We start from the raw sequence: 12791 nt of genomic DNA on the forward strand, positions 1-12791 counted from the left end.
ATAACCGAATGATCGAACAAGGTAACAGAATGGTGCACGCAGGTATAAAAACACATGAGGGCATTTTGGTGACTGGGTATTATTCACACACTATAGAGCTTTAATTATCTACTCTCAACTTTTAATATATTCTCTATCTATCAAAGCTGGATTGTGAATCTTGATCGGTGACGTTTGCTCGTCCACGATTAACCGATTCTACTCGATTTTGATTGTTCGACGAAACAATTTCAATTGAGATCGCGCGAGAAGCTTTGCCTGTCGTCTGTTAAATTAACTTTATCGACAATCTGTTATCCATATTATCGTTAGATCGCGTACGATATAAATCGATTATCATAAAATGTCATCTACAGAGAAAAAGTATTTGCTGGAATTGTTCAAATATCGTAGGACGAGCAATCAGTCAACTTCCTTTTTCGAAGATTTTCCTCATTCCTTCGAATGAACACGAAAAGAAAGACAAAATACAAATATTGCCAGTCAAGCAGTCGCTTCCGTAACGGTGATCTTCGCTTGTAATTTGTGTGTTATTTCGTTAACGCCAAAGGTAAGCCCATCTCTATCTATTTATTCACTTCCTCTGCCACTTTCTCTATGATACTATTTCTCTACTTCATATTTTCCAGCTCAGCTTTTTCTCTAATCTTCTCGCCACCCTCCCTTTTTATCAAAAAGTTCTGTCGCTGTCATCGATCGTCTGCCACGTTTGGCCCACCACGGACAAGGAAGTCCTTTTCTCTTCTTTTCTCCCTCGTTTTCGTTTTATTCTTCTAAAAAAAAAAAAAAAAAAAAAAAATCAGTTCCATCGGTGATGACGTATCGAGATTCAAAGGAGCACAGATCGATCTCCTCGATCTTCGTCGCTTTTCCATCCGATCATTCATATTTTTAATTACCAGACAACACGTCGTCCACGAGTTCCGATACGACACCATCATCATCATCATCGTCATTATTATCATTACTATAAATCCTTTTTTGTTAGATAGTATTATTTATTACGTAAAATTGTTTACTTCGCCTACTTTCTCAATTTCATTGCTTCATCCGACGTTTTATTTTCCAATCTTCTCTCCTTTTTCGCTCTTATCGTCTTCTGTATCTCGTCCTCAACCAACCTCGACTGCCTTTTTACGCAACAGGCGAAAGTCGTTACTTTGCCTCGTTGAAACATCAACGACCGATCTTTCGTTTCCCTTTGCTCTTTTCTTTTTCTTTCCGATTCTTGATCGCTACGTCCAACCACCCAAGTACAACACGATCCTTCTTTCCAGTCGACCGATTAAACGGTCCTGAATATCATCGACGATGGTCGTTGAACGTTCGGATATCGTATAAGTCAACTCTACTATCTACAAGACACTTGTCATTCACTTTTCTTTGATCTGAAGTCGAAAATGGACATGCGCAGACGGAAAGGTGAACAAGTTTACATACTCGTGAAGAGAAACGTGTGGAAGAATCCGATGCAGAACATGACGTAATTTCGTGGTTGTCGCATGTGGTTCTTTGTTTATTGAAGATGTTGGCTAAAGAAGTTCCACAACTCAGTTCGATTCCGATTGTTGCTACTTCTGCATCGATCGATTCTCGACGATCTTGTAACCAAGTGACGGGCTTAGTTTTGAGACTTACTAGTGTAAGGCGAGTCTCGTTGAAAGGAGCGACTGTGGTCGTCGTAGAAAGTCTTAACACGTTCGTTTCGAAACTCGACGAAGGGACCGATGAACAATAAATTTGAAGCGGAGTTTCACAAAATGCCAATGTTACACGGAGATTGTTTCTTTCAGTATCGGTGAATCGTTGTTTAATGAAAATTCTCGACTCTGCTTGTCTCGCTTTAATCTTAAAAATACCTTTTTATATATATAAAAAAAGTAGCTTTTTATAAAAAGAAGGAAGAGATAAGCGTGCGTATACGATAACACGTGTTAAGATTCTTTATAAATTATCGAAAGGTTTAATAATAGATGTTGTTCCTGCTCAACGATGTTCGCCTGTGAGAGTCATAGCTAGTTGAGTCTCGATTCTATTTTATATATAATTGTCTACATAGATCGATATAGTCGTATTATATATATATATATATATATATATATTTATATATATATATTATATTTACTATTCATCCCCTTGCTAATTATCTCATTATTATCATTATTATCGTTATTATCTATCAGCATCATTGTCATCATTATCATCGGTATTATTAGCAATTATCGTTGACCCCCTTTTTCTCCGATCATCATCGTAATATCGATCCCGCCATATCCATATAGTCATTATCTTTTCGCATAAAATCCTTTCTCACGATTGTTTACCACACTTCTCTTGTTACTACCGTTTCTTTTTTTTTTTTTTACAATTTACAATAATAACGCCGTCACGACCACACACGCATATTTACTGTTACTACCAGTGAATAATACTATTACTACTACTACTACTACTATTATTATTATTATTATTAAAGAAAAAAGAAGATAGCTACTACTATCGTTATACTACTTTTCTTAAATACTCTATTGTCACACAGCTGTGCCGCTGCTACTACTTCTATATTTTATATTATCCACTGTTTGATCTACTATATCACCTATTTAACCATTTGTTATACTTTCATAAGTTGTATCCACGCATAAGACGAACCGTAATGAACGAGACGAAAGATACCGTGACCGAAGGGAAATACGATAAGATGATTAAGAAAAATAAGAGAGAGAGAGAGAGAGAGAGAGAAAGAGAGAAAGAGAGGGAGAGAGAGAAATACGAAAGAAGTAATCTGAGACGGAACAAAATAAATATGGCACCACTTTGTACCAATTTTTTTTAGGTGTCATGATCTCTTCTTTGCAGTTTTTTATTCTTTACAGTCCTCTCACATTTTATTCTGTAATGCGCTGCCTACCGCCGCTGCCTTCTACCACTTCTGCGACTGGCAACTTTCTAACGACCGCTGAACGACCGAGCGAGACATACTTTTTTAATTATTATAAAGATACCCACCTTTCTTCGCCGATCGAAATTTATCATCTGATGCTCGTGACTCTCACCGGGCACGATGTGCATTTTATATTAATATAACATGGGAGGAACAAGGCCATTCACGATCCCTCGTGCACCAGAGAGCAGCCTATCTGTTTCTTTTCCATTGAGTATGTGGAATATTTTCCGGTTTACTGATTCGTCAACATTTTTCGTTGTTCGAGGATATCGTAAGAGGACAAACGAGCGTTGAAAATGTTGTCGTGACAACGTCTCTCTGTGCATCGAGGGGTCATATGCCTGTGGAGATACGTACTAACAAAACTGAAGCTTAAATTATACGTACTCGAGGTGCAGGAAAAAGTAAGGAAGTCTAGATGAAAGTGATCGTGATCATTCTACACGGAATATTTCTACACAGATCACATTCGTGATTCGAGGAACCTTTTCACGATCCTCCAGTCACGTTCAATGTGCGAAATATTACGCGTATCTTCCCTTCGTTTCAGAGGACCGATTCTTCGAACGCTGAATGAAGCAAACTTACAAACTCGCAAAGAAACGATGGACGATTATATCGTACTTTCGGTACCGATATTGCTACTTTACATATCTCTACATACATACAAAGATATTTACGTAAGGTTATACGTAATTATAAATATACGTAACAATAAAAGTTGCAATTCAGCGGAAGATCAGCCCCTTGGTAGTTGTTCCCCAGGAGGAAGCGTACGAAAGTTTCGTTATAATTTTCCTGTGGGAAGAACGAAACGAGAGGAAGTGTAGGAACCACGGCCAATGGAAAACAGCCACGAATCTCTCTTCTTTTCCTTGGTCAGCTCTGTATTGACTACAAGTGTAAGATCACGTGGCACTTCCTGGCTCTTTCGTCTGCACTTTAATCTTGTAAATATAATGTAAATATGCATACATGTGTGTATATATATCTATCTTGTACGGTGTACGGGGTGCTTGGTACACGTATTTTTTCTAATCAATGGTGGATGGCAGGTGCCGGCCATCTCGCTAGCTTACGAGGCACCGGAGTCGGACATTATGAAACGCCAGCCCCGCGATCCTTACAGAGACAATCTTGTCAACCGAAGGTGGGTCTCCCAACTACCCACCAGAGAAACCAATCTATTATCTAGCAAAAACCCATGCACTCACACCCAAAGCTGCAGACGCATATTAACATTCGAACACCAACACGTACTTACATATAACGTACAGAGAAACGTACAGAGATACATGCATATTCATATACAGAGAGACATACACACAGATACGTGGTGCGCTGGATGGTCAAATCTTTGCTGCTGATTATTCTGAGAGACTTTGTTTATAGCTTTACCTCCTTATGTTATCTTCTTTGTTTTCTTTTTTTAGACTGAGAATTTCATAGTTTTTCATAGCTTCTGTATAGAAAAGAGCTTCCTAGATGATCTTAGAATTTTTATCGGAGATTAATCAAGTCAGCGGTGTTCGAGATAAATTATCGTGAATTTCGTAGAATTGTCGAAGTTCGAAGGATCGTATTATACCTTTGAGAATGAAGGAAAATTCGAAAGGCATTCGAATGGATATTTTTTATTCCATGGAAATAATATTGAACAATGAATCTCGAATAGCAAGTCGACCAGTCAGTTTCGAAATCGTGTAAATTTCTTCCGTAGAGCTCTGAGATTTAAATCCAGAATTCGAGAAATCGAATTCATAGAATTCGTGAGGATTTTATTAAATGTGCAAAATTATGCTCTCAAACATCTCTGACGAATTTTTGACAAAGCTTACGTCCTCATATTAACCAGCAAAAATTCTTTTTATTCGAAAAGAAAATTATTAATTAATATGATAAAACAAATTATATAAAATTGATACGAAGTATGAAGAAATTAGTAATTAAGGAGAGAATTAGAAATTTCTAATTAATATTTGGCCTGTCTTACGCACCACACTGGACGCGTACGTATGTGTGTACGCATACGTACGCAAATAACACACGGAACACATGATTGTTACACACCATTGACAGAGTGTCTACTGAAATGTCGGAGTCATACGTTTTATTTCTGAACTACAGATCTCTCATTGTCTCGATGGTCACTCGCTTGATCTTTATTTTCTTACTGCACGCGACAATGATAAATTGTTCTTTTTATATCGTATTTTATTGTGTGCACTTTCGTCTGCACTCCGTTGAAAAAAAAATGATAAGACATGGAAAATATTTGAGAAATTTCACACACGTAAACACAAAGTCGAAATCGCGACCAATTTCTTCTCCCGAATCAAAAACACTTGAAACAAAATAAAAAAGATAAATATAGTATCGATTAAAGTTCCATTAAACCGAGTAAATGTGATAACAATTTAGTAAAATTAGTCTGGTCGAGAGATTTGTCAGAAAGATGAACGAAAAAAGATAAGATCGGTAAAAAAAAAAATAGAAAACGATAATAAAATAAGAAAAGAAGACAAAAGATCTGAAAGAGTCTCGGTTGACACTCTACAAAGCCTCGACGAAGGCTGAAAGTAACACAAAGTCTTTAGGAAAATTAGTTGATTAGTGATAGCACAAGCAAGTAACCTAATCTAGGAACAGTTACAGTGTTGGGAATGCCAAATGCTTTTGCCACACTTAGAGAAAAAGATTCGATCGAACGGCTCGAACGAAACTAACCGCCGATTCGTCTTGCGCCTAATTAAAAAAAAAAAAAAACTTGTGGTCCAGCTTTTATTTGTTTCTTTTACAAATGATTTACACGTATTTTCGTAGCCATTGCACTACGTATGTGTGCGATGTGTACTAAAGCTGAAACTTAGAAAGTATCGACAATTAAAAAAAAAAAAAAGAAAAAGAAAAAATAGATTAGTAGAGGAAAAGTGCGAAAAAAGTTAACAAGTTAATAAGAATGAGCAAAACTAAGCTGAGCTGCTTCGTAATTTATAGAAAAAGTAATATATTAACGATGATAGTGATAGAAACGTGCACGGCCTGAACAATGTTCAGAATAATCAACAAGTCGATTTTACGTTATTAAAAGGCTGACTACGATGAAGTGATAACACGAACGAGAGATAATGGGTCACTAACAGCTTGTAATTTATTTTATAATCTTCGACGACGCGTCTTACTGCCCGCTCTATTTTCTATCCTAATATTCTTGACCGATGAAATCTTTCGCCGCGTGCCTCACACGCGAGATCCGTTGATTTAAAAACTATACGCCATAATTTTTCTTCGTTTTCTTTATTCGATCTGCAACGCCTGACCAAGCTAATTGACTGATGATAATGCGTGACACGCGGCCTGGTGCATGGGAATGATATTATTATGGTTGTGGAACTAATCGATGTGAACTGGTTGTTTATGAAATATAATAATCTTGATAGTGGTAAATCTTCGTGTGAAATTCGAATAGCGATAAATTTTCCTGCTATTCTGTGTATTAAATTGTGGTGATCGAATTTGATACGATCAAGTATTTATTGACGATGATTAAGTATTTATTACGTTAACTATAACAACTTTATTACATAGAGCTTGTAAAATATGTAGGTCCCTAATGAAACTTGTGCGTTTACACAAATTCGAAGGATTTTATCATATTGAATTTCGGTAATTAAATTCGAGGTTGATCGAAGCTCGTGCAACTTCTAAAAATTGTATAACTTCCAATCGATTCTTAAAAATACTAATCTATTAAAACGATAAATCAATCGACCGAAAGTTCCAATATTCTTATGGCCAGGTATTTTGTAGCAAAGTATAAAAGGTTCAAGAAAACAACCAGCCACATAGTTAGCTCTATAATGAAATTATCACACACGGATGCTAATGAATACTTGATGCTGCTTCGATACGTTTGCTGACCACGTCAAATCTCACGGCTTCACCGAGCTACCTTTTGCATGTGCACCAAAATCTGCATGTAGGAAGCTCGATTATTGTTTATCTTTTTGAGAAAATACACCGTGAGGCTTGACGATGAATAACCATGAAAAATGTGTGCGTCTTTGTGCCTTGCGCTTTGTGTGGCATGCATCAGTGTGAAGAACCGATCGTTACCGCCTGCGTTCCGAGTCGGTAAGTAATCCGCATTTCAAATCCTAGGTGACTACAGCTTCCGTATGAACACCACCTTAGGCTGTTAGAGGCGAACTTAGATGATTAGTGGCAGACACATACAGATGCTTCGTCTGACTTTCAAAGAGTTTGCAATGATATTTTCCTAGGAAAAGGAAGGTCTTTTATTCTTTAAAAATATACCCAGGATATAGAAAGTAGGGATAGCTTAGTTGATACCTTAGGTAGTAGCTTTGTGAATAATTGATGCTTTTTTAAAATAACTTCAAAAGTCTTCTTCAATACGGACGTTTTTATTTTCATTCGAACATTTATACGAAATAATAGATTTTTATTTTAAAACAATGATCATCTTTGCTCGATTCGTGTTTTATCTCTTTATAGGCAAGGCCGTAGTAAAGTTTCACTTTTCGATTTTCTTTATCCGAATTTCTATTTTTATCGGAAAGAGTATTGGATATTTCACTTAACAAACCATAATGCAACGTAACAGAGACATTGATAAGTATTCTAGAATTTTTTTTAGATTCCTCGAATGCCTAGAACGGTAAAGAAATTAGAGCCGAGCATGAACTATGTACATGTTCTTTTTGATTTTTAATTGAAATCTTCTTTTTCTATTTTTTGCATATCGTATATGTACTTCTCCTTGTTTCTGAAGAAATTGTTAGTACACTGAAGCAGAAATGAATTCCTTGAAAGTCAGAATCTTATTGCAAAGCCCATGATTCCGAGCGATCGACGACTATCTAAATGGAATTCTCTATGCACAGGCTTATTTCGATGGCGTATGGTCAGATCGGTATGATCCAGGCAGCCGCCGGCTTCTTCGTCTACTTCGTAATTATGGCTGAGAACGGATTCCTGCCGCTGCATCTTTTCGGTATTCGAAAACAATGGGACTCCAAGGCTATCAATGATCTTCGTGACAGCTATGGCCAGGAATGGGTAAATTCTAAGAAACTATCAAATAACAAATCTCAATCATAATTTATTTCTTCTATCAAATATTTAAATATAAATTTCAGAAATTAAAGTTAAGAATAATTTTCACTTATATCCTCATTATATTTTCACAGACATACAGGGATCGTAAGACACTGGAATTCACCTGCCACACAGCATTCTTCGTTTCGATCGTTATCGTGCAGTGGGCCGATCTGATCGTTTGTAAGACGCGACGTAATTCCATCATCCACCAGGGAATGAGAAACTGGGCCCTGAACTTTGGTTTAATATTCGAGACCGCCCTCGCCGCGTTCCTAAGCTACACACCCGGCATGGACAAGGGTCTCCGCATGTTCCCCCTCAAGTAAGCCTTTAATTACGTTTAATACGTTTTTTAAATCATTTTCCTATATCCAAGACACGTGTAAAAAAATGATTTTATACCGTACACTCTCTACAAGATTAGAAGAAATTCTGCAAACGATGGAACAAGTATTTACTACTTCTTTTTTTCTAAGTACTTTAAATGAAATATAACAGCTTAAGACATGTTTCTAATATAATAATAATTCAGTCTTTTAATTGCCTAGATATTTGCTCTTTTTTATTCAAATTTCTAATTGTTAATGTCGAATACCTTAGGTTTCTATATTTTCATAATAATATACTCATTATAACAAAGCAATGTTTCTTAAGTATCTTGAATGTAATCTAAGAGCTTAAGGCGCGTTTCTAACATAACAATAATAACGTTAGCTTTTTAGATTTCTTAGATGTTATTCCCCTTTTCATTCATGTTTCCAATCGTTCAAGGTATCTTGAATCACATTTCCATGTATATAGCCACCTTTTACTTAGTTACATGTATATATGTAGAATATATGTAGAAACGTACATGTTTATATATGTACATGTTTATATATGTAGAAACGTGACCATATGTTGCTACAAATAAGACACAAACAAAAAGAACAGAATAGTTAATACGTTGTCGTGTATTTCAGATTCGTTTGGTGGCTGCCCGCAATTCCCTTCATGTTCGCCATCTTCATCTACGACGAGACGAGACGATTCTACCTCCGCCGGAATCCAGGAGGCTGGCTCGAGCAAGAAACTTACTATTAAATGCGAAGAAAAATTTAATCATACACGCAGAGCGCGCGCGCAAGAGTTACAAGAGCGAGAGATGCAGAGAGAATGATGAGAGAAAGAGAGAGTGAGATATGCATATTACCCACGCAGATATACACCGAGAAACTAATAACTAAAAAAATGAGCAAAAAAAAATATACGAAACAAAACCAAAAAAACAAAAAAACATGAAACAACCAAACAATGGGAAAAAAAGATGAAAACGTTAAAAATCACTCACGTTAAATACACACACACACATATTTTACCCATGGGGCGTGCTATTCGGGTCTAACCGTACTGTCGCGTGATGATGATATTATTTTAGATGGGGACAATTCGCATCAGCCGAGCCGAATCGTCGAACGAACCATAGCCATAGTCATTACAATATAGAGTGTCTTGCTGTTGTTTTACTGAACAAACAATAAAAAGCGCTTCTCGCGTGGGAGTAGATAAGTGGCTTGCGAGCACTCTCGTTAGATGGTGTGTGAAGTACAAAACAAGAACGAAATACGAAGTGGAAGATAGAAAAGGGAGAAGAAAAAAAGAAGAAGTTATATGAGAAAAATAAGAAGAAGAAAACGTTCGTCGTTCTGGCTCTGCGAGTTGCTTGCACGCGCGTGCCGGTGTATCATTAAACAGAGAGTTCGTCGTTCGAGAAACATCGAAGGAATCGACGAAGAAACAATAAAGGGTTCTACGAGCAACGTCGTCGGGAAGACTTCAAACTTCCGGGTACACACACGTCTGATATGATTCACGAGGTTTATAGGGATTAGTGCTGCCATCTGATCATCGACGAACGTATGATAAAGAAGAAGTACATAAACAGTAGGGCCTAAGACACGAGAATATGAAGAAAGAGAAGAAAAACGGCGTCGAATGGAGTCATCGAGGAAAAAAGAGACTGTATGAAAAGTACAAGCCCGGCAGTGGACACCCGTGTATCTTTTTGGAAACGGAGGGATACTGAAAATGGCGACAAATCGTCGGATAACGCGCACGTCCGTATGAACGTCGACGGGTGTACGACATGGATGAATCTTTTAGAGAAAAAAAAAAAGCGGATAACTTAGCATCGATGGAGCATTCCGTTAGATGTCTTGTGATATCAGAGAAAAAAATATTCATATAGGCATCCCTTTAAGTAAAGGAGCAAAAGAACACTGCGCTAGATTGGCACGCCCTTGTTAAGAGTTTAAAAAAAAAGAATTAAAAAATGCAATGTAGTCACGATTTAAAAAAAAATAAATAAATAAGAGCGGTATTATAAATGTTATACTGATGCAGAAGTTTAAGAATCGATAACGAGAATATATCATTCGCAGTCGACACACACGAAATAAAAACGTATTTACAGATAGACGTCTCGTGACACCTACAGTCTTACATAGAAACTTCTTAATTGTTAATTAAAGAAAAAAAAATAACAATGAAACGAGAAAATCAGTACGCTAGATTGGCACGCCCTAAAAGTTATTCATAACGCGACAGAGAGGGAGTGAGAGAGAATGAGAGAGAGAGCATAATAAAAAGAACATTAAAGAAATTTAAAAAATGACAAAAAAAAACAGCAAAAAAGAATAAGAATACAGAAGTAATGGAAGCGCGTTTACAGTACTCATTATTATTCTTATTACAAGTAATGTCGTTCGGTTCGAGTCTTTAAAATCCGAGTAGCTGTCGAAGAAGCCAGAAGTCGCATCGTGTAGATATTCTAGTAGTTTGTGAGTCTCTGCATGAGAGCTGCTACGCGAATGAAGAGAACGGGCCAGGATTGGACTGCAAAAAAAAGAAAGCTGAAAATGAGAATACGAAAGGAAGAAAAGAGAAGAAAGAAGAAAGGTATTAGACGCGCGGGGGCAGCACGGGGAACGAAGGCGGCAAACAGACAGTATAATGAGTAACTATCAACTGAATCACTACCAACGGAAGAGAATACATAAACTAGATAAACGAAGAAACAAAGAAGAAGACGGACATAGTAAGAATAGGAGAAGATACACGTTGTTTAAGTTGCGCGCGAGCAAATGGTAAAGCGGTAGTCACGGTTTTGGGAGCCACTGAACTGGACAACCTGCGTACCACCGACGAAACTGGACAAATAAATTACGGAAATGTTATTGATTAAAAGAAAAGAAGAAAAGAAGAAAAGACGAGCTAAGTAAACATGCAAGAATTCGAAATAATTGCGCTACTCTGGGGGCTATGTGGTTTCCATGGGTGAGGGCGCTATGATAGTCGAGGTAACAAGATATTAAAAAATGCTAGTAGAGGATGGTAATGATGTAGGAAAAGCACAGAGTGGAAACGAGAAAAAAATACAGACAGATGAAAAACAGTAAAAAAAAACATTCTTACTTAGGCGAAACTAAAAGTAAAGGAAAAAAAAGGTATAAATTCATTCTCTTAGTTTCTTCATAGGTTTAAAAACGCCAGCGGGACAGCTCGCTATAAATCATATTGACCCCCGAACGCAGAACGCCCTGTACCACCAACCCGCGGTCTGTCGTGTGTATGTGTGTGTCAGTATCGAAACAACGCCCCTTCGAATTTTGTAGGAGCAACAACAAGCCACCACCAACAATACAAAAAGAAAAATCTAAAAAAAATGAACAAAACGAACGAAGGTGACTTAAAATGCCTGCCACGCGACTTTTCGGGCCGGGACGATCCGAGACGTGCGATCATATCAGGTCTTATTTCGAGCTTCTTCGATGTAAAAAAAAACGCATACTAACAAAAATTCGTTTTCGTTTCTCTTTTTGCCTATATATCAATTTTGAATCCTTGTTGCTCGCTTTCGCGGCTTTTCGATGTGTACGCGCGCGCATGCGCTGGCAACGTCGGTGAAGAGGGCGCTTCGTTTCGAGCGGAGAACCGGGGCGGAGCGTAGGTAATGACAAACTCGTTTGTCGAATAAATTTCATCGTCGTTTGCCATAATTGCGACGATACCCCGAAATCAACGAACAGCCTCGATGTGTTTACCACGTTCTCTGGTTCCTCTGTTCCGCGCGAATCAAGGCGAACGGACCGTCGAGGATTCAGGTAGACGAAGGGTGACGCTCGCTCGGCGGCCCTGGCCCCAAAACTACCCTAAGTGTTCAATAATCGAGGTGTTCTCGAGGTGCCGTACACGCGTAACACGTTCTTCGCTTGCCAATCCCGCCGAATTTTACCATGTTCGCGAATATAAGAAAGAAATATATATTCCAAGGGCTACGACTTTCCTCCAGCCCTTCCGATGAATTTTCTCTGTTGTGCGCGCGAGGGGCTGGTTGAATTATTCGGTCCCGTTCACAAACACGTAACAACCATGTTGAATTTTGAATAATCAAATTCAATCAAAAAAATTCGGTAGGACCGGCGAAGCTTTAACCGAATCGTTTTTTGAGACACGTGGATCGTCATTTAAATCCAACTGATAACTCTTTGAAAGAAACCGGGACAGGAAAGAAAAAAGTGAGAAAGAGAAACAGATAGAGGGCAGCAGTGTACCGTCGCGTTGCTCGTCGAACTCAAACTTTGATTACACACCGACAAAAAAGTACATACGAAATGATCACATTAAAAAAACGTCCCCAGTTCTCTTCTTCTTCGCGGAAGAGGAAGATGCTCGAAAATTG

At 37.8% G+C, this 12791-nt stretch overlaps 1 protein-coding gene across 9 annotated transcripts in view; it reads left to right on the forward strand.

The window, feature by feature from the left end:
- The window catches only part of LOC126872132 (sodium/potassium-transporting ATPase subunit alpha), a 168310-nt gene extending 157576 nt beyond the window's left edge, over positions 1–10734 (forward strand). For 8 of the 9 annotated variants that reach the window (XM_050631738.1, XM_050631735.1, XM_050631741.1 and 5 more), the window contains 3 exons: positions 7855–8029; positions 8161–8393; positions 9034–10734. In XM_050631738.1, coding sequence (XP_050487695.1) covers positions 7855–8029; positions 8161–8393; positions 9034–9154 — 529 coding nt within the window. In that variant the 3' untranslated portion in view covers positions 9155–10734. Of the gene's footprint in view, positions 1–4002; positions 4098–7854; positions 8030–8160; positions 8394–9033 lie in introns of all 9 variants that reach the window. The other variant, XM_050631736.1, reaches the window with a different exon arrangement.
- The last annotated feature ends 2057 nt before the right edge of the window (positions 10735–12791 follow it).

This window comes from Bombus huntii, chromosome 12 (assembly GCF_024542735.1).
Source record: "Bombus huntii isolate Logan2020A chromosome 12, iyBomHunt1.1, whole genome shotgun sequence".
Taxonomy (NCBI): Eukaryota; Metazoa; Arthropoda; class Insecta; order Hymenoptera; family Apidae; genus Bombus; species Bombus huntii.